At 43.3% G+C, this 21,856-nt stretch overlaps 1 protein-coding gene across 7 annotated transcripts in view; it reads right to left on the bottom strand.

Annotated features, from left to right (window-relative positions):
• Positions 1-90: 90 nt before the first annotated feature.
• LOC127621140 (S-adenosylhomocysteine hydrolase-like protein 1) overlaps positions 91-21,856 on the bottom strand; it is a 35,294-nt gene continuing 13,528 nt past the window's right edge. For 2 of the 7 annotated variants that reach the window (XM_052094623.1, XM_052094626.1), the window contains exons 2-17: positions 19,904-20,018; positions 17,445-17,588; positions 16,681-16,781; positions 14,578-14,680; positions 14,364-14,458; positions 7,500-7,606; positions 7,275-7,391; positions 7,130-7,193; positions 6,837-6,925; positions 6,107-6,177; positions 3,387-3,481; positions 2,258-2,356; positions 2,035-2,103; positions 1,780-1,858; positions 1,572-1,692; positions 91-1,267 (exon numbers count right to left, since the gene is read on the bottom strand). In XM_052094623.1, coding sequence (XP_051950583.1) covers positions 1,261-1,267; positions 1,572-1,692; positions 1,780-1,858; positions 2,035-2,103; positions 2,258-2,356; positions 3,387-3,481; positions 6,107-6,177; positions 6,837-6,925; positions 7,130-7,193; positions 7,275-7,391; positions 7,500-7,606; positions 14,364-14,458; positions 14,578-14,680; positions 16,681-16,781; positions 17,445-17,588; positions 19,904-20,018 — 1,476 coding nt within the window. In that variant the 3' untranslated portion in view covers positions 91-1,260. Of the gene's footprint in view, positions 1,268-1,567; positions 1,693-1,779; positions 1,859-2,034; positions 2,104-2,257; positions 2,357-3,386; positions 3,482-6,106; positions 6,178-6,836; positions 6,926-7,129; positions 7,194-7,274; positions 7,392-7,499; positions 7,607-14,363; positions 14,459-14,577; positions 14,681-16,680; positions 16,782-17,444; positions 17,589-19,903; positions 20,022-21,856 lie in introns of those variants that run through there. The other 5 variants (XM_052094621.1, XM_052094625.1, XM_052094624.1 and 2 more) reach the window with 3 other exon arrangements.

Below are 21,856 nucleotides of genomic sequence, written 5' to 3'. Positions count from 1 at the left end.
TATTGTAGACAAAAACAATATTCAATTTTGTTTAAATCATGTTATAGTTACAGAATGTAATAATCTGTATACAATGAGGCAAACAGGTGTGAAATCATTTAATAACATAAATATTGTTAAAAATGCAGACTTAGTGACAGAAAGATCTTTAATACAGCTTGTACAGGGATTCTATGACATCAAGGCAGAAGGAACACATTAGACATAGGATGCAAAGTGTATCACAAACAAAGTGCAGATGAGGCAAATATTCAAATGAGCGCATTCACAGTGATATTTAAGTCTTTAGAGATGGTACGATATGTGTGTTCCTTTTGAGTCTAGCTATCTATGTCTATATCTATGGGGCATAGGGGGTTATTATTGGGGTAACCCCAAATAATACCCCATCCCCCCTCCCACCCACCCAATGCTTCACATTGCAACGCCCTTGGGACCAAAGGTTAATCATTTTCAATAAATCTCTCACAAAATCTGATTTGAATTATATAACTATAGTTACATTTATACTAATATAAGATTCGCCAATAAAGCCTACATTACTTTAATATAAGAATTTGTTAAAGGCCACAAGAGATTATTAAAGTGTGTATAAATATACTGTAAAAGGGCCAATTATCCCTGTTGGTGACACAATTCATAAAATCCCCCAAGCGGGATATTTAGCAGTAGGTGCTGCTGGAGCGTGGATGTTTCTGCACACAGTGGTGTGTATCATATTGCTAGAACGCTCTAGCTTTGAAGAGTAATAGATAGTACATTTATTTAAAAAAAAGCTATTATGTTTTCTTATGCAAGAGCAGTTAATCAGGATCATTATACGGAGACTAACATATCTATAGTAAAAGCCACAAAGACAACTTTCCTTTCCCTCATAAATGAGTATAGTGTAACCTTGGGTGAATCGAATAACCAAGTAAAAACAAAACAGTAATAATTATCAATGATTCTATAGGATCAGTAACTAAAGTATAACCAATATTTGGCACACTTTAAGAGTTATACACATTGGTCCTTTCATGTTTAGGTTAAAAGATGATTTACAACAATTGTAATAATACATAAATTCTCACAATGCACAAAGCCTAAAAGTGACATGAACATATATTTCGTCACTAGACGTTAGTAACACTATTAAATAAGAATAACATTCAGTAAAATCACTTTAAGAAATGTATATTAATAGAAAATAAATCTCTTGCTTCACTGGTTAATACACGTCTCTTCATCTTTGATGTAGACTGAATTGATCCAGGCACACTAATATCTGTAAATAAAAAAAATATATATTTATTTTTTACAATTAATATGCTTTTAGTCAAAAATGCTCAGAAGCGAATTTTGAAGAATATTCAATATGTTAATTCCTCACAATTAATATTTTACTGTTAATACTCGTATAAAACTACAGATTTTACAGAAAGTACAGATGGCAATTTTACTATGTTGTTGTACACAGGAATTTATTTACTATACAGAAGAAGGCAGTAAAAGACCAAACATTTTATTCTTCATGAGCGTGCACTAAAATGGATTCCTATTATTAGTTACTTTTAGAGCCCCTCTCCTACCTGTAGTAATTTGGTTTAAAGGGTCCATTCTTGTTGAGCCCCATATATTTGGCCTGTTCGTCTGAAAGTTCTGTAAGGTGAGCGTCAAAGTTGGGCAGATGCAAGCTGGCCACATATTCATCTGGAACACAAACATGGTTTATCACAACTGCTGTACTTCACTGCTTTATTTGAGTTACTAATGGTGACTGGTTCCGATATTGCTTACCCATTTTCTTAGGCAGTAGGTACACATCTTGTTTGTAGCGACCTTCTGGTGCATTATACAGTTCTATCAGAGCCAAAGCCTAACATTAAACATACAAAAAAATTGTGTCTGTGATTAGAGATGTTAAATCAGGCATAAAAAGAATCCAGCTTTTCAGCAGCACTCAGAACACCAGCATAAATTAATTCAAATGTCATCTTTGCATGTGTAAAGGCCCACTAGAGCTAAAATCCAACTTGTGGCAGGTTAAATTACCTGAGTTGTGGCTGTGATTGACAGCACAAATGAGGGTACTGTTGAGCAGCTCAGGTTCAAGAGCCGGCCCTAAAAAACAGGAACGACAATATTTACAGAGGTGCAAGAAAGGAGCACACAAAGGACAGATATACAGTATATCATGGACAGAGTGAAAAGCACATGCAGTGTTTCATCAGCGGAAACTGGGATCCATTTATGAAAAAAGGGAGTGATGAAAGACCTCAGCCAGCAAAATCACTCGTTTCCCATCGGGCCAGATGACGTGGTCGACCTGTGAGCGCACCCTCTCCCAGTTGAGCTCTGGAGTCCGCAGACTTGCCTGCAACAGAAAAACAATTGTTCATTGCCTGAATACACCACAAACACTGTCATACCAGCATATAGCAATAAAGTTCAAATGTCAAAACAAACACATGTAGGATACTGACTGAGTACACAGGCAGTGTATTTTAACTTTGTTGTCGGAAACATGCAGCTAAGAGGCTTTCAGATTGATTACGGTTGCTCATGCATTGTCCTTTCAAGAGCATTCACAGCTGTTGACAATGAACAATCGGGAATAAAATTAGGAATACTACTGAGTAACTAGTCTTGAACTTCAAATGAGAGTGTTGAGCTTTCCTATACACAACAAACAACTATATATATTAAATGTATATATAAAAAGTCATCAGTAGCGGATCCTGGCATAAGTGATATAGGCAGGCACCTAGGGCAGTAACGCTCCCTGGGGCGGCCCGACAGGGTACCCGATCGATCGCCCCTAGGAGAGAGGTTGCCCAAGTTGTTCCTGACAGTCTATTCAGCCTAAAATGCTCTAAATGTTTAGGATTATAAATGTTCATAATGCATTCTTACATTCTGAACAAACATAAGATAACCATAATCAACAGTATAGGTACACCTTGACACAGGATCGACTCAGTGGTCTTGAGAAAATAAGTATCAGACATGATTGCTGGACAGATTTGACAAAGTCTTTGATGATTTTGCATCATCTAGGAGGGAGAGTTAAATTAGAAATTAGGAATTATGTGTAATAGCACAAGCAGCAATCTGTTAGTATTCTGCCATTTTCTTTCTTTCTTTAATTTAATTGTGCAATTTAAGTTCTGTATATATAATGTACTTGTTAATATAATTTGCCAAATATATATATATATATATATATATATATATATATATATATATATATATATATATATATTAAAGGGGAGGGTGCCACATCGGATCTCGCCTAGTGCACCAAGTAAGCCAGAACCGCCAATGAAGGTCACCTTTAAGGGTGGATAAAAACAAGAGAGGTTTTCACAGCTATTTACATGATAAAATGGCTCTTAATAACTCACCACATCAATTTCAGTGTTGGAATGGCCCATGTTGCAGACAATACAGCCGTTCTTCATTCGATCCAAGTACTCTCTGGTAACAACATTTTTGTTTCCTGTGGAAACAGGAATTGTAATAGAAACTTCATTACACACTATTTTGCAAACAAATAAAAACATATTAACAACATACAAGTGGTTTTATTTACATAAAGACCCCATGTATCTATTTGCTTTGAAGCTATAAACTGATTTTTCTTCAACTTTGGGCACTTTTAGCACTTCTAAAAACACAAAGTAGTCTCGGTTAATTATTTTTTACTATTTCTCTCTCTCTCGCTCTCTCTCTCTCATCTTCATCAGCTCTATTATCGTGTGATGTTCCGCAAGGATCCATTTTAGGTCCGATACTGTTTTCCCTTTATATACTTCCTCTGAGTTTTATTTTTTGGAAATATAACATCCAATCACTGCTATTTTAATGATTCCCAATTTAACCTTTCATTTAGGTCAGACATTAAAAGTCCTTTTGATAATCTCCTGAAGTGCATTGAAACCATTAAATACTGGATGGCAAATATTTTATTGCAGTTAAAGAAGATAATTTTTGATTCTTCAGTACTTTTTGATAAACAGATTTACATTTATTAAATTGGCAGATGCTTTTATCCAAAGCGACTTACAAAAGAGTAATGCATTGTAAGCGAATCATCTTAAGGAGACAGTGGTATGAAAAAGTGTTCTTAGAAAAGATGTGTTTTTAGCCATTTTTTGAAGACAGAAAGTGAGTCAGCTTCACAGATGGAGTTGGGAAGGTCATTCCACCAACGTGGTATGATGAAACTGAAAGTCCGGAAAGTGTTTTGGGGCCTCTTTGTGTTGATACAACAAGGTGCCGTTCCTTAGCCGACCGCAGGCTTCTGGTGGGAACGTAGCTCTGCAAAAATTATTTTAGGTATGATGGAGGAGACCCAGTGACTGTTTTGTATGCCAGCATCAGAGCCTTGAATTTGATATGTTCATCAACCGGCAGCCAGTAAAGAGAGACAAGGAGTGGTGTAACATGCACTTTCTTTGAGTCATTAAAGACCAAACGTGCTGCTGCATTCTGGATCATTTGCAGGGGCCTAATTGTGCATGCAGTGAGGCCTACAATGAGAGCATTGTTAGCAAATCGATAGGTTGGTGTAAGAAACAAATCGATAATTAAAAGTTTTTAACTTTAAATCGTTACTTCCGGCCAGCGCTGGGATGCTGTTTGAAATGACCTAACTCTTGCATGACGTTCATTCCTCTGTTGTAAACAAAGCATGACATCACACTTAGGTCATGCAACAGCTCAGTCAGTTGAACAGCAGATCAACTGCTAGAAGGAAGTGTATTTTAAAAGTTAATAACGTTTTAATTATCGATTATGTTTTGCACAAACCTATCGATTTGCTTCAGAAGATATTCATTGTTCGACTGGAGTCATGCAGATTACTTTTATGCTGCCTAAATATGCATTTTGGACCGTCAAACACCCAGCAGCCTGATGGCATCCATTCACTTGCATTGCATGGACAAAAAGAGCTGAAATGTGCTCATAAAAATCTTCATATCAGTTCTGCTGAAGAAGGAAAGTCATACGCATCTGGGTCATACACATCTACACATTTTCATTTTTGGGTGAACTATTACTTTAATTGAAAATTCTTCTCTTTGTGTATAAGGCACTCTCCAATCTTGCACCACAATTTTTTAGTGACAATCTCCTCTCTTATTCTGCTCCCATCGTGCTCAGATCCTCCGGTCAACTGATTTTGTTTGTTCCCTGTTGACACTGTAAATCCAAGAGTGATCAGGACCTTTTCTATGGTCACCCCTAAACTCTGTCTAGTCTAATGTCATAGATAACATTTTATGTATCCTAAAAACACACAATTGAATAATATTTTTAAAATTGCTCTTTAATGACTTGGTTAAAAAGTAATTTAAAAAAATATTTTTATACAAAAAACCTTACAAAGGCTTATTTCACTTTTTGTTTAGATTATCATAGCTTTAAACATGTAATAATTGTATTTTTATCATGGATTTTCATAGTTTAATATTGCAAGTCTGGAACATTTTTATTGTGACCTTCATATAAAAAACAAAACAAAAAAGTTAACATTTGTTAGTTTTAACAAAAATCAACCCCTGGAACATGCAATGTCTCGAAGTTGACATTGTCAAACACTCATATAATCTAGTCTACCCCTACAAGTTGACAAAATTATATTTTAGGAGAGAGATATATATAAGCATTTAAAATGTACAGTGTTTATCTTCCAGGAAAACAGACCAAAATATTAATGACTCATCTTGCATTACGCATATTTTTGTCCAATCAAATGCTCTCCAGAATTTTTTAACACAGGAATGAAAACATTTGCTTGCAAAGTGATTTCATAGGGTTTTTAAAAATCTCTTGAGTAACAAATCTCTCCTTATTGAAACAACTTTAATACAGGTGTGCTTTTGACTAGCAGGAAATACATAGAGCTGTTCTCAGCTTTACAGATATTTGATCACATGCTGAGCAAATGTTGTTTATTCCAGACTACTTCAGAGTTCCCCAGTGCTCAGCAGCAGATGTCAACGGGTGAACCATTTCACAGGGTCTGAAAGTAAGGCCATCTGAGGGGGTGTATTTGTGCTAATACAGAATCATACAACAGAGAAAATGGATTTTCAATTTGGAAGCGAGCCAAACATACCCGTGCATGTGATAACCATGTCCATTTGGCGCACCACCTCATTTAGTTTCACCACTTTGAAGCCATCCATACTATGAGGAAACAGATATTACAAGACATTAACTGCAGATGTTAACCTCAAGCTCACATCCAGCTTTTGTCTGATGTCTTTATACAGACAGTGGGTGAAATGTGTGTAAATCCTCTGGATAAATGTGCACCAGATTTCCTGTGGCCATATGTTTGTCAAATATGGAGTTGTATTATTTGTGGTTGTCTCTGGGCGTGAAGTTTACTCAAGCTGTTTGGTGCAAATCTGCTCTATGTAGTGAATACTAAGTACTAAGGCAGTAAATATGTTATGTTGTTGATGTTTTAAGTGTTACATTTTAATTGAGTTAAGATTAAATCAAAACTGACACCATGTACTTTCCTAATGCATGTTCCTCTTCTTGTGCACAATATTCCAGATAAAAACAGTTTGTCTTCATAATCTTTCATCAAAATGTAACAACTTGAATCAACTTTCCTTTTTGTCTGACATCACACACCCCCTTCCTTCCACCTAGCTCCATTCTGGTATGTAATGCCCACTTATCACAATCTTATCAATTCCCAACAGACAAAATCTAGTTCTGCCCTACATTTGTTTTCAATGAATATTCTCTTTCCCTCTGAAACACGTCATATTATGGAAGTAAAATGGGTTGTGAATGCCATTTCATGTTGACTTTATGTGTGTTTGTCTTACCAAGCCTGAAGAGCACAAATAGGGTCAATCTCTGTCACACACACAATGCCTCCAAGTGCTTTCAGGGCTGAACAACAACCCTTGCCCACCTACATCACAGCCAATACAAGGCCGAAAATAAAACATAGAGAAATATTCTTAATTTCTAATTAACAGATTACTGTGCATGCAGCATATGTCCTCAACCTTTAAGGTTAAATATTTAAGAGAGGTTAAGCGATTATTTTTTACATGATGCAGACTATCTAGATTATACTTTGAGGCGTTTTGTAGAAGAGCAGATGTTGACTGACCTCTCCATAACCACAAACCAACACCTGCTTCCCACCAAACATCACATCTGTCGTTCTCTTCAGACTATGAAGAAAGAGGAAGTCAATTATGATTATACTATATGATATGCTAATCAGAAAATCTTAGCTTTGCAGTAGGACTTACCCATCCAGGATGGACTCCCTGCAGCAGTACAGATTATCAAACTTCTGTTTGGTGACAGAGTCATTGACATTCATAGCAGGGACACAAAGCTTGCCAGCTTTGGAGAGTTGGTACAGCCTAACAGTGTGAATCAAAAGAGATAGATTCAGTTTAAGTTTGCAGTGAGGGTCACATCCTTTGTACATAGCTTGATGATGTCACTTTTTAACAAATAATAGAACTTACCTATGTACACCTGTAACACTCTCCTCCACAATCCCTCGCACTTTCTTGAAGACACTGGGGTACTTCTTATACACCCAGTGGGTCAGGTCTCCCCCATCATCCAGAATCTGTGAGAAAAAAGCTTGTGATTATTACTATCCTGTAAAACACAAGGTTTGGGTCAAATTCAGAATTAGATAATTGGCTCCAAAATGTATCAAATTTAAAGGCATAGAATTAAATAAAATACAAATTTATACATGTGGCATTTAAGTTTTTTGTAATGTTTCTGAAAATCGTCTAGGTTACGTATGTAACCTCCGTTCCCCGATGGAGGGAACGAGACGTTGTGTCAGAGAAGCGACACTAGGGGTCTCTCTTGAGCGCCGATATTCACCTCTGAACTATGAAAAAAGGCCAATGAGAGTTGGCAACCAGTATTTGCATGTCCCGCCCCCGGACATACGGGTATTTAAGCGGCGCAAATACGGGAGTTCATTCAGGATTTTTCTGAGGAGCCGGGAATGGTCCGGCCACAACAGGGGCTCGGCTCAGCGACGTGGCAGGGGAGACACAACGTCTCGTTCCCTCCATCGGGGAACGGAGGTTACATACGTAACCTAGACGTTCCTCTTTTGTCGCTCTCTCCACGTTGTGTCAGAAAAGCGACACTAGTGGTCCACTTAAAAAGAGCCATGCGCTGAGCCGTGTACGTGATCTGCTGATATAGGAGCGAGCAGGTATTCCTACGTGCAGAACGACCAACTGTATCAGGCTGCACATACCCTTCCCCAATGCCCCACTTAAGCCATCAGGATTCCTTATCGTTACCCTGGAGGGGGGAACAAGGTGATGGCTGCCAACATGGGAACGGGCCAGCCTGGCTGGGCCTCTTTTCTCTCTATGTTTCTTGCATAGAGCAACTACGGCCGGGGCCCTTACACGCATTGAGGGAAGGGGGTCTTAGCCCTTATTAGGGCGGAGAAGACCCTGCGGAGGCCACACCTACCCGGGAGGGGAGGCAAATTTTGAGTGGCAAATACATCGCATGGCCTATACTTAGGTCTTATGCGGAAAAGTAGTGCGGTGGTAGATCCAGCCTCGCAGAGGGGGGAAGCATACAGCACGGCAACCGAGGCAGCTGTAACTGCCTAAGGGAAACACGGAGTCAACTCGTGAGGGGACAGAACCGTGGTTTTACACACAGGGGAGTCCGGACAGGAGGCCTTACCTGTGGGGCACCTATACCAGTACAGGGTAGCTTGCGGTACCACGCAGTGGTTTGGGTCGGCGAGTTCCTCCGCGAGAACTGCGACCCACGAGGGCTAGGGAGGAGTCAACCAGTGTCCAAACCTGGGATCTCCTGGGAATGAAGGCGCACTGTTTCCTCTGGTTAGGGGAAGGCGCTGGGTGCAAGCGATTCACCCGGTCAGATCATGGACGTGCCACCGAAGTTCTCACGGGCTCGGTACCTGAGAGAACACGGACGATACTGACTCAACTCGGAGATTGTAGAATCTCGCAAAAGTGTTAGGTGTTGCCCAGCCCGCTGCTCTACAAATGTCTGCTAGGGCAGTGCCCCTAGCCAGTGCCCACGAGGACGCAACACTCCTGGTGGAGTGGGCTCGGACCCGCAAAGGGGGGGGCACGGCCTGGGTGTGATAAGCCAGGGAAATGGCGTCGACAACCCAGTGGGCGAGTCTCTGCTTGGAGACAGCATTCCCTTTCTGCTGTCCCCCAAAGCAGACGAAGAGCTGCTCAGAGTGTCTGGTGCTCTGTGTGCAGTCCAGATAAATACGTAAGGCACGTACTGGACACAGCAGTGAAAGGGCTGGGTCTGCCTCCTCCCGGGGCAGTGCTTGCAGGTTCACCACCTGATCCCTGAAGGGTGTGGTAGGAACCTTGGGCCTGTAGCCCGGTCACGGTCTTAGGATCACGAAAGTGTCCGCCGGACCGAACTCCAGGCAAGCGTCGCTAACAGAGAACGCATGCAGGTCCCCGACCCTCTTGATGGAAGCAAGCGCGATCAGCAGGGCGGTCTTGAGAGAGAGGGCCCTGAGTCCAACTGAGTCAAGCAGCTCGAAGGGGGGTCTCCGGAGTCCCATAAGGACGACCGAGAGATCCCAGGAGGGAAACAGGTTAGGCCGGGAGGGAGTCATCCTCCGGGCACCTTTTAGGAACCTGACGATTAAGTCGTGCTTACCAAGAGACTTGCCGTCTACCGTAGTCATGGTGGGTCACGATAAGCGCAACATACACCTTGAGGGTGGAGGGGGACAGCCTCCTCTCCAGCCTCTCCTGAAGAAACATGAGCACTGACCTAACTGCGCACTTCTGCGGGTCTTCGGCTCGGGAAGAACACCAGTCCGCGAACAGACGCCACTTCAGGGTGTAAAGATGCTTGGTCGAAGGGGCTCTGGCTTGGTTAATAGTGTCTATGACGGCCGAAGGTAGGCCGGCTAGATCCTCCGCGTCCCGTCCAGGGACCAGACGTGGAGGTTCCAGAGGTCTGGATGCGGATGCCAGAGCGTGCCCTGTCCCTGAGAAAGAAGGTCCTTCCTCAGGGGAATTCGCCAGGGAGGGGCTGTCATGAGGAGCATGAGATCCGAAAACCACGTCCGGTTGGGCCAGTAGGGGGCCACCAGAGTGACTTGCTCCTTGTCCTCCCTGACCTTGCATAGCACCTGTGCAAGAAGGCTCACTGGGGGAAAAGCGTACTTGCGCAGCCCCGCGGGCCAGCTGTGCGCCAGAGCATCTGTCCCAAGGGGAGCCTCTGTGAGGGCATACCAGAGCGGACAGTGGGAGGTTTCCTGGGAGGCAAACAGGTCTACCTGGGCCTTGCCAAACCTGTCCCAAATCAGCTGGACCGATTGGGGGTGGAGCCTCCACTCTCCACCGGGCAAGTTTTGCCTTGACAGCGCGTCCGCTATCACATTGAGGTTGCCGGGGATGTGAGTGGCGCGCAGTGACTCCAGTCGCTGCTGACTCCAAAGGAGGAGACGACGGGCGAGCTGTGACATGTGGAGGGAGCGTACTCCGCCTTGGTGGTTTATGTAGGCCACCACCGTGGTGCTGTCTGTCCTGACTAGGATATGCTTGCCACGAATCAACGGAAGAAATTTCTTCAGGGCAAGAAAAACGGCCAGCAGCTCTAGGCAGTTGATGTGCCAGCGCAGCAGCCCTCGGTTCCACCGGCCTGCGGCTGCGCGCCTGTTGCACATGGCGCCCCAACCCAATTTGGAGGCGTCGGTTGTAACCAGAACGCGACGGGACACCTGCTGCAAGGGTACTCCTGCCCATAGAAAGCAGAGGTCTGTCCAGGGTTTGAAGGTTTGGCGGCAGGCGGGGGTAACTTCCACGCCGTGTGTGCTGTGGTGCCATGCTCAGGACCCAGTGGCGCGGCCGCTGCGGAGGATGCCATATGCCCCAGGAGCCGTTGGAAACGTTTCAAAGGGACCACGGTGCCTGGTTTGAAAGAAGCGAGGCATTCCAGCACTGACTGAGCACGCTCGTTGGAGAGACGTGCTGTCATTGAGACTGAGTCTAACTCCAAACCGAGAAAAGAGATGCTCTGGACCGGGGTGAGCTTGCTCTTTTCCCAGTTGACCTGAAACCCTAAACGGCCGAGGTGCTCGAGCACCTGGTCTCTGTGTGCGCATAGTAATTCCTGCGAGGAGGCCAAAATAAGCCAATCGTCGAGGTAACTGAGTATGCGTATGCCCGCCCCTCGTAGCGGGGCAAGAGGAGCGGGGGGACAGAGACAGGCCGAAGGGGAGGACCTTGTACTGATACGCCTGGCCGTCGAACGCGAACCGTAGAAAGGGTCGATGTCGAGGGCGAATTGAGATGTGGAAGTACGCGTCCTTCAGGTCTACAGCTGCGAACCAATCTAGATGCCGGACGCCAGATAGAATTTGTTTCTGGGTAAGCATTTTGAACGGGAGTTTGGACAAGGTCCGATTGAAAACTCGCAGGTCCAAGATCGGTCGTATGCCGCCGCCTTTCTTGGGTACAACGAAGTAAGGGCTGTAGAAACCCTTCTTCGTTTCGGTCGGAGGGACAGGCTCTATCGCGTCCTTGATTAGAAGGGAGGCAATTTCCTCGCGCAGGGAGTGGGCATTTTCGCCGTGCACTGCGGAGGAACAAACGCCCACGAAGGGGGGCGGAGACCTGGCAAACTGAATTGCGTAACCGAGTCGGATGGTCCGGTGCAGCCACCGTGACGAGCTGGGCAGTGAAAGCCATGCCTCTAAGCTCCGTGCTAGGGGCACCAAGGGGACAAGTATTTTGGACGTACCCGGCGGGGCTTCGCAGCGGTGCGGAACAGGTAACGCGGCGTCGGGAGGCGCTGTGGCGTCCCGAGGCTCTGGTGCTGAGAATAAACTCAAAGCACTTACCTTGTTCCGCGCACCCGGCAGGGGGCGGGTTCGTGACTGAGGAGGAGGTCTGATGCTGGCATCCTCTGGACTCGTCTGAACCGGCCGGCCGGGGAACAGTCGTGGGGCTGAGGGCGGAAGCACCGCATCCTGGGCGCCGAGACTGTTGAGGCCTGAAAGCAAAGTGCCGTGAGAACGGCATTTGCGGGCCATGTGACCCAGAGGTAAAGGAAATAGCTCTTTTATTGAGAATTTGGGTACCGCAGCCCCCGTCAGCGGCAAATGAAAAAACAAAAGATTCTCCTCCCGGCCCTCCACCGGGGGACGGAGCGGTCTTACCACCTCCGGAGCTAACTTCTCGTCCTCTGGGTCCGCTGTCTCAGGGACGCTTGGGAGCCTTCCGGGTCCTCGAAGGGGTCCGTGAGGCAGGGGGCGTACGCTTCCTGCGGTTTGCTCGACGCCGGGGCTGAGAGCTGGGCCCAGGTTGGGGCGGAGCAGAAGGTCTTTTGGCCGCGGGAGGACGCCCTCGGCGAGCAGGTGGGGCCTGGGCCGTGGCGGCAAGCTTGCGGCGCGGCATGATGTGCGAAATTGCCTCCGTCTGCTTCTTCACCAGGGAGAACTGCTGGGCAAAGTCCTCAACGGTGTCGCCGAAGAGGCCGAACTGGGAGACAGGGGCGTTGAGGAAGCGAGTCTTGTCAGCTTCACGCATCTCAACCAAGTCCAGCCATTGCTGACGTTCCTGGACCACCAGAGTGGCCATCGCCTGCCCGAGTGCCTGCGCTGTGACCTTCGTCGCTCTCAGGGCGAGGTCGGTCGCTGAGCGCAGTTCCTGCAGCATGTCGGGATCAGGGCCACCCCCGTGCATGTTGCGAAGTGCCTTGGCTTGGTGGACCTGCAGGAGAGCCATGGCATGCAGGGCGGAAGCGGCGCGTCCGGTAGCACTGTAGGCCTTCGCGGTGAGCGAGGATGTTGCTCTACAGGACCGGGAAGGGAGTACAGGGCGGCCCCGCCAGGTGGTAGTGCTTCCGGGACATAAGTGGAGCGCAACAGCTCTATCCACCTGGGGGATCTCCGTGTACCCGTGGCGCGCTCCGCCGTCGAGGGTGGCGAGGGCGGATGAGCAGGTGGCGGTGCGACGAGTGGAGAGGGGTGCTCTCCACGAAGACGTCAGCTCATCATGCACCTCCGGGAAGAAAGGAACCAGGGGGGGTGAGGCTGTGAGCAGCGCCCCACGCCCAAGAACCAATCGTCCAGCCGTGATGGCTGTGGGGAGGATGGAGGGTTCCAATCCAGGCCCACGCTGTTGGCTGCCCGGGAAAGCATATCAGACATCTGTGCGTCGGCCTCCTCCTGGGCGTGCAAGCCCAAATGCGGCAGCCCAGAGGAGCCCTCAGCATCAGAGCCCACGCCCTCCAATGTCGCGGCGAACTCATCTGCTTCCATCGCAAGAGGGTAGGCAGACTGGCTGTGAGGCGATTCGCCGCCACCTCAAGCGGGGACGGGAGTCAACGAGCGTGCTGGGGCGCGGGTGGTCCGAGGGGGCGTACCCGGCGGAGCTGCACCCGCTGCCATCCCCGAATCGCCTCCATCGCCAGCCGCATCGTCCTCAATCCCGTGGGAAGAAGGAGCGACGCGGGGGACGGCTGGAGTGGCTTGCTTATGGTTGTAAGCAAGCCGCGACCGCAACGTTGTCATGGTCATGTTCTCGCAATGAGAACATGACCCATCCACAAACGCAGCCTCAGTGTGATCACTGCCCAGACACACGAGACAACGCCTGTGGCCGTCGGAAGCGGAGAGTACTCTACCGCATCCAGGAACAACACAGGGGCGGAAAGGCATCTTTATAAAGACGCGTCCTTAAAAGGACGTTCAACGCCGCTGTGTTTTTTGCTCTTTTAGAGGAAATTACTCTTTTAAATAAAATCACTCTTTTATGAATGAAAGAACTCGTGAGAGATCTTTCTTATCTGCAACTGTCGATGCGCTCAGGGGCAGGAAGTGCACAGCCGTGCAAACAGGAGAAAGCCGCTGTTGTGCTCCGTAGAATCCAACAGCATGCAGCAGAGGATAGCAGGAACTCGGTGTGTAGAACGCAGCAGTCTGCAAACACGACCATCGGCTCCGAAGAAATTTTCTGAATGAACTCCCGTATTTGCGCTGCTTAAATACCCGTATGTCCGGGGGCGGGACATGCAAATACTGGTTGCCAACTCTCATTGGCCTTTTTTCATAGTTCAGAGGTGAATATCGGCGCTCAAGAGAGACCTCTAGTGTCGCTTCTCTGACACAACGTGGAGAGAGCGACAGAAGGGGAAACCCCATTTGTTGTGTATATTATAACATAATAATTGGATTAAAATCCAATTCAAATTCATATTTAAAAAGCATTCTTAATTCAATTCTAAATGGCACACAACCTTGGTAAACACAAAGGGATCCTGATAATTGTTTTGGAGATTAAATACTGATTCAGTTCTTATAAAATCTTTAGCTCAGAGCTCTATACCATGTTTGCCTGCCAGCTCTCCATGTTGACACAGCGATCAATGCACCACCAGAAGTCGTCTTCTGATTCTCCTTTCCAGGCGAAAACAGACACGCCTTTAAAGAAAACATATGACAGATGAAAAGTGAGTTCAGAATGACAGACCAAATTAAATAGTTTAGCCAGGTTAGAATTGGTAGTTAAGTCAACAGTAGATGTTAATAGGTCTGTTTACCGCTCTCTGCCAAAGCTGCTGCCACTTCATTCTGAGTGGAGTAAATGTTACATGCAGTCCAGCGACACTGAGCGCCCAGAGCCACAAGTGTCTCGATCAAGACCTGAAAGAAACCAGCATGACATTTCAAAATGCAAAGCATACATTAGCCTTAAGGGTAACTAAGGTATTTGGCATAGCATATATCTAAATCTTTTCAGCATACAGCTGCATGGTCAAAATATCTAAACTTGTGGTCAACCAATTTGTAATGGCCAATTATATATCTACACTCACCTAAAGGATTATTAGGAACACCATACTAATACTGTGTTTGACCCCCTTTCGCCTTCAGAACTGCCTTAATTCTACGTGGCATTGATTCAACAAGGTGCTGAAAGCATTCTTTAGAAATGTTGGCCCATATTGATAGGATAGCATCTTGCAGTTGATGGAGATTTGTGGGATGCACATCCAGGGTACGAAGTTCCCGTTACACCATATCCCAAAGATGCTCTATTGGGTTGAGATCTGGTGACTGTGGGGGCCATTTTAGTACAGTGAACTCATTGTCATGTTCAAGAAACCAATTTGAAATGATTCGAGCTTTGTGACATGGTGCATTATCCTGCTGGAAGTAGCCATCAGAGGATGGGTACATGGTGGCCATAAAGGGATGGACATGGTCAGAAACAATGCTCAGGTAGGCCGTGGTATATAAACGATGCCCAATTGGCACTAAGGGACCTAAAGTGTGCCAAGAAAACATCCCCCACACCATTACACCACCACCACCAGCCTGCACAGTGGTAACAAGGCATGATGGATCCATGTTCTCATTCTGTTTATGCCAAATTCTGACTCTACCATCTGAATGTCTCAACAGAAATCGAGACTCATCAGACCAGGCAACATTTTTCCAGTCTTCAACTGTCCAATTTTGGTGAGCTCTTGCAAATTGTAGCCTCTCTTTCCTATTTGTAGTGGAGACGCGTGGTACCCGGTGGGGTCTTCTGCTGTTGTAGCCCATCCGCCTCAAGGTTGTGCGTGTTGTGGCTTCACAAATGCTTTGCTGCATACCTCGGTTGTAACGAGTGGTTATTTCAGGCAAAGTTGCTCTTCTATCAGCTTGAATCAGTCAGCCCATTCTCCTCTGACCTCTAGCATCAACAAGGGATTTTCGCCCACAGGACTGCCGCATACTGGATGTTTTTCCCTTTTCACACCATTCTTTGTAAACCCTAGAAATGGTTGTGGGTGAAAATCCCAGTAACTGAGCAGATTGTGAAATACTCAGACCGGCCCGTCTGGCACCAACAACCATGCCATGCTCAAAATTGCTTAAATCACCTTTCTTTCCCATTCTGACATTCAGTTTGGAGTTCAGGAGATTGTCTTGACCAGGACCACACCCCTAAATGCACTGAAGCAACTGCCATGTGATTGGTTGATTAGATAATTGCATTAATGAGAAATTGAACAGGTGTTTCTAATAATCCTTTAGGTGAGTATATATATATATATCCTCATGCAACCCCATGTACACAAGCGTGCAATGCATAATTTAAATTCATTTAAAAAGACTGATCTCAGTTCAAAAGATTATGTGCTGTTTATAGAGTTAACTTTTGACAAATTTGTGCCAAAACAAGATGGAGCCAATAACTGCACAGTTTGTCTTTGGGAGAAATGCCAACAAAACTACATCTGATAAGAAACCTAATTAAGTTTTTACATTGAAACTTGTTTGAGGCAAAAGATTAGAGTCTCAGAATGATTTATCGTTAAACGCCATACTACTAAACAACACAATGTACACTATTGTATAATTCAAATATTTACAAAAATGTGAGGGGTGTACTCACTTTTGTGAGATACTGTATATATATATATATAATAAAATGAACACAAAATAGCTGAAATGAAATTAACACTTATTGTACACAATTTATAAGTTATTGGTCTATCACAAATTTCAATATACCAAAATTAGGCTCTAAAAGTCAAGTTTGTACAGTAACAGCACACTATTTGTCCAAAAATGAAAGAACTGTAACAGTTTTACATTTAAAGACTATGTTGCAAATAAGTGTGGCCCTGCAGAGTTAGTAGAAATGAACCTACTGCAGTCTGTGCAGTGATGTGGGTACAGCCAACCACTTTAGCCCCAGCGAGGGGTTTCTCCCCTTGGGCTCGCTTCCGCAGGGAAATGAGTGCAGACATGTCTGTGGATTTAGAGGGAACTTTATTATGAAAGGCATGAGGGCAAACATTTTATTATTAGGTCCAAAAGGACAGTGGGAAAGAGTGACTGTGGTAGAGGTATTGAGATCTTGACCAATGACTATTCCTGACAACGGCAGCTGTAACCCAACAGTCCGCTTGACAGCACTTATTCAACACCTGTGCTTGTGTACAACAGGTACAACAGATGTCCTTAGTCAATAGTATTTTACTAAACTGTTCACATTAATTTACAGAATTTGACTATGACACAAAATATGTCAGAATATCAGCCAAGCTAGAAGTAATGCCAATGTGTTTACATTAAAGGGATAGTTCACCCAAAAATGAAAATTCTATCATCATTAACTCACTCTCGTGTGTTACCAACCCAATATTATTTTCTTTCCTCTGTGGAACACAAATGAAGGCTTGGCAGAATGACATCCTCAGTCACCATTCACTTACAGTGTGGAAAAAAGTTGCAATGAAAGTGAATGGTGACTGAAGCTAACATACTGCCTAACATCTTTTGTGTTCCATGGAAGAAAGAAAGTAATATGGGTTTGGAACAACGTGAGGGGAAGAAATAATGACAGTATGTCATCAACTATCTTAAAGCAATTCTGACACAAAAAAAGGCATAAAGAAGTAAATCTCCTTACCTTGCTCTGCAATTTCAATCTCCCGTCGACCAAACTCTGCCTGTTTAATGTTCTTGACGCAGAAGTCACTGCTGCCCTTTGAGTTGACTTGGCTTTTCTCACGAGGAGACGTCTCATCATCTGAACTATCAGTGTATGAGGCCGCTACAAAGGCATGGAGGCATAGTTTACATATGAGATAAACAATGAGGCATATATTTATGCTTAGGGCATATCAAATTCACCCCAAGCATACCACATCAAGTACTTAACGATGGAATAACATATCAAAACATTTCCAAAATGTACAACATTATATAATTTTGGGAACTTGGCATATCCTGCAGTGTGACATACTATACTGTAAAACAGTATTTTGCTAATACTTTTACAATTATTAGATTTGTAGCTACATGGAATATTTGGACATTTAGTTTTAACACAACTACTGAAAGAAATGAGAATTTTATTTTGTATTATTATTAAAAAATATATACTTAAAAGAAATGGTGACCAGGACCTAAGACAAATATCTTCCATTATTCAAATGTAGTATTTTTAATCCATGGACAAATTTTGCATTAACTATCTATTTTTGTGATCTTGCCAAATCATTTTGTAACGTCTTTTTGTGAGCAGTCTACTGTTTTGAGGGCAGGGTGTGCATCTGTAGTCACAAACATGTAGGAATGTTTATCCTTTACTTTTGTTGGTATTACAAATAATTTAGGAATGTGAATTTGACTGATCCAGGGCCAATGCTACTAAAAGTCTGTGGCTCTCTTTTTAAGCTGGCCTGGGATTACATTACACAACACATGAACTAGCATGGACAAAAAATTAGCAGTCTCAGCAATAAAAAATATTTTTGCTGATTTGAAGTTAGAAATACTATATATATATATATATATATATATATATATATATATATATATATATACTCAAACTGCATGATTTCAAGTTTTATGGTGTTACTGCTTCTTTTTTTTTTTTTTTTTTTTGACATTTTAAGGAATGTTCTGGGTTCAACACATGTTAAGCTCAGTCTACAGCATTTGTGGCATAATGTTGGATAAAACATTGTAAAAAAATCTAGCAAAAATCTAAGTTACCGTGAGGCTTGTACAATTGAAGTGAATGGAACCAATTTCTGGAGGGTTAAAAAATATGTGAAGATTTCATAAAATCACTTACATTCTCTTAAAACACATGTATTATTTGACCTGTAAAGTTATTTAAATTTTTATTTTTTACATTAGTTTTGTGCTATCCAGGGTGTCCCCCGCCTTTCGCCCAATGTTAGCTGGGATAGGCTCCAACCCCCCGTGACCCTGTACACAGGATAAGCGGTTGACGATGGATGGATGGATGGACATTAGTTTTGTGTTTGTTGACATTACATCGTCATGGCATTGAAGTAGTAAACTTTACACAGAAAAAGTTAGTAAGCGATTTTATCACACTAAAATCATGTTAACACAAATATTGTTTAAGTTGTAGCTATATTTTAAAAAAAAGAGCTTTTTAACATTTACAGATTGGTCAAATTCACTTCTATTGTATGTGCCTAACTGTAACCCAGAATTTGTTTCTTTTTATAAAGAAAAGGAGAGAAGGGCAAGTCAAAATAATTTTTTGGTGGTAATCAGCATTATGCACTAGTCTTTACTAGTATTGGACCCAGAATATTCCTTTAAGAAAGACACACATTAAACGTATGAATGTCACGGTATTGACACAAAATATCAAACCAAGTAGCATCTCCAAACAAATGCAGAGCTTTTCTAAGGATAACTTCACTCTTCTGAACCATTTTGCTATTTCTTTAACTAACTGGTCCAAAGGGGGCCTGGGTAGCTCAGCGAGTATTGATGCTGACTACCACCCCTGGAGTCACGAGTTCGAATCCAGGGCTTGCTGTGTGACTCCAGCCAGGTCTCTTAAGCAACCAAATTGGCCCGGTTGCTAGGGAGGGTAGAGTCACATGGGGAAACCTCCTCATGGTCACTATTATGTGGTTATCACTCTAGGTGGGGCGCGTGGTGAGTTGTGCGTGAATACCGCGGAGAATAGCGTGAAGCCTCCACACGTGCTATGTCTCTGCAGTAATGCGCTTAACAAACCACGTGATAAGATGCACGGATTGACTGTCTCAGACACAGAGGCAACTGAGATTCTTCCTCCGCCACCCAGATTGAGGCGAGTCACTACACCACCACGAGGACTTAGAGTGGATGTATGAAATCAATTAACGTCAAGTTCACTCAAGTGTCCAAGCAGAGCAACGAGTGTAGTTCATCACATCAACTACTGACATGTTCCAAGTTTGACAACTAGAATAGTTTTAAATGATATGAAAAGGGTGCTTGTGCTTTTCTTCTTTAAAACAAATGGAAATACTGTACATTGATGTGTGCATTTGTGTGTTGTGTGTATCAGCTATATGCTTGGCCTGCGGTGAGGGTGAATGTGGGACAGACCTGAGCTGTAGCTGTCTGTGGAGGACTGAGAGATGGAGCGAGACAGGGAGCGACGGCCAGTCTTTGTTGGGAACTTGCTGAACTCCTGTTTGTCCTCTTGGTTGGCAAACTGAATCTGCTGAAGTAAGATGGAGGTATGGAAAAAGAGAGGATGGGGAGAAAAACATGTTTTGTTGTTGTTGCTGTACATAGCTTTGAAGCAGTGCAAAGTAAAAATTAGCACAATTCAACATCCAAAGTATTGAGTCACCTTTTACACATGTAAGTATTTAATAATTAAAGCAAGACAACTTACTGGTAATATAGCAAGTATTACATCATACAACATTAACCTTGATAAGTTAGAACTTAATATAAATGGTGTTCATTTTGTTTTAAATTTGATCTGACTTTATCTAGAATAGTTTTAATTCAACCAATGTTTGTATCCCTTTGTAGTTATACTTTGAAACAAAACTACTGAAAATTAAATAGATAACAATACTCCAGAGAACAGGATGGCTTGTACTGTACATGTACAGTCTAAATATAGACCAAAAGGAAGCTATAAATAGCATCCGCTCACCGCTCTATTGAAACATTTGACAATTACATAACAGATGTGGGGAACAGAGATCTCATCAGGGGATTTCAGTCTTATTCCAGATATTTTAATAATGCAAAACTTTAAATATTCATGGGATGTGTGATTACTTGCTGGCTTAATGCTGTGTGCGGTGGATTTGTGTGCATTCTTGTTTTGTGGAGGATGAAGATGAAACTAATATTATAGAGTATCAACTTTTAAATAAGCTGCTGTGTATGCTGTACTAAATAAAAAGCAGTTATAACCAGCCATAGCTGAATCAAGATGACAAGGCTTGTGTTCTGCTGGTTTTGCTGTTCTGGTTTCCCAGCCTGACCAGTGAGAACTGAACCCAGAACTGAAAAGTTTAAAACTAGGCTGGGAGAAACCATGATCTGATGATCTATATGATCTGAAATTTGCAAGCTCAAAATTCACATAGGCTGACAGAGGCAGCTAAAGTTATCATGTAGAAACAATGCAGTAGTATTACAACACCACATTGTTTCACATAACATGGCAAAAACCTGATGTATGGCTGATGAATCATATGTCTAAAATAGAAGGGAGGATGGGGAGGGTTGCAGGTAAAGCACAAAAAAAACTTCCTGTCACTGTTGCATCACTTTCCTGGCATCCACTCTTTAAAAGAAAAAGAAAAAACACTGTGTCCATTCACAAGGTAATATGTAAAACAACCATTAGCTGAGGTAACCTCCATCCAGTGACCTTAATTTACATTCAAATGAGTGTGCATTCCAGACAGGAGAAAACAGAGAAGATGCATTTATGTTGAGTTATTATGTGGTTATAACCAGAGCATCTATTCAATGTTTATTGTTTAAGCGCAGACCAGAGAAAAATTGAGAGGGCTGCCCTTCTATCTGTGTGGTACAGTATATAAAACTTGAGATTTCATCTAGGGGATAATGTTTAAAGGATCAGACTACCACATCCCTGCGAAACAGTGCTAGACAGTTCAGCAGCACCCATGAATCTGGTACTTTCTAAAGCAAAACATCCCTCGTTTAAATTTTTTTCAAGCGAATTTTTTTTTATAAGAAATGCGGTTGCAATAAGTTGCTTTGGAAGTGAATGGGAACAGTCCATTAACAGTAAAATACAAGCTGTTTCAAAAGTATAGCCACAAGATGTAAACATTATATGTGTTAACATGATTTTAGTGTGATAAAATCAGGGATTTACCCGTTTTACAGCTTCATGACAACAAAATTGTGATTTTGGATATAACTTTACACAGATACGGTTTGTAGGCGACTTTATCACACTAAAATCATGTTAACGCATATAATGTTTAGATCATGTGGCTATCATTTTTAAACACTAGCTATGTTTCCATTCAAGTCGTGCATTTAAATTATATGAAA

This window comes from Xyrauchen texanus, chromosome 27 (assembly GCF_025860055.1).
Source record: "Xyrauchen texanus isolate HMW12.3.18 chromosome 27, RBS_HiC_50CHRs, whole genome shotgun sequence".
In the NCBI taxonomy this organism is placed as follows: Eukaryota; Metazoa; Chordata; class Actinopteri; order Cypriniformes; family Catostomidae; genus Xyrauchen; species Xyrauchen texanus.
This window is presented reverse-complemented; position numbering and strand designations above follow the sequence as displayed.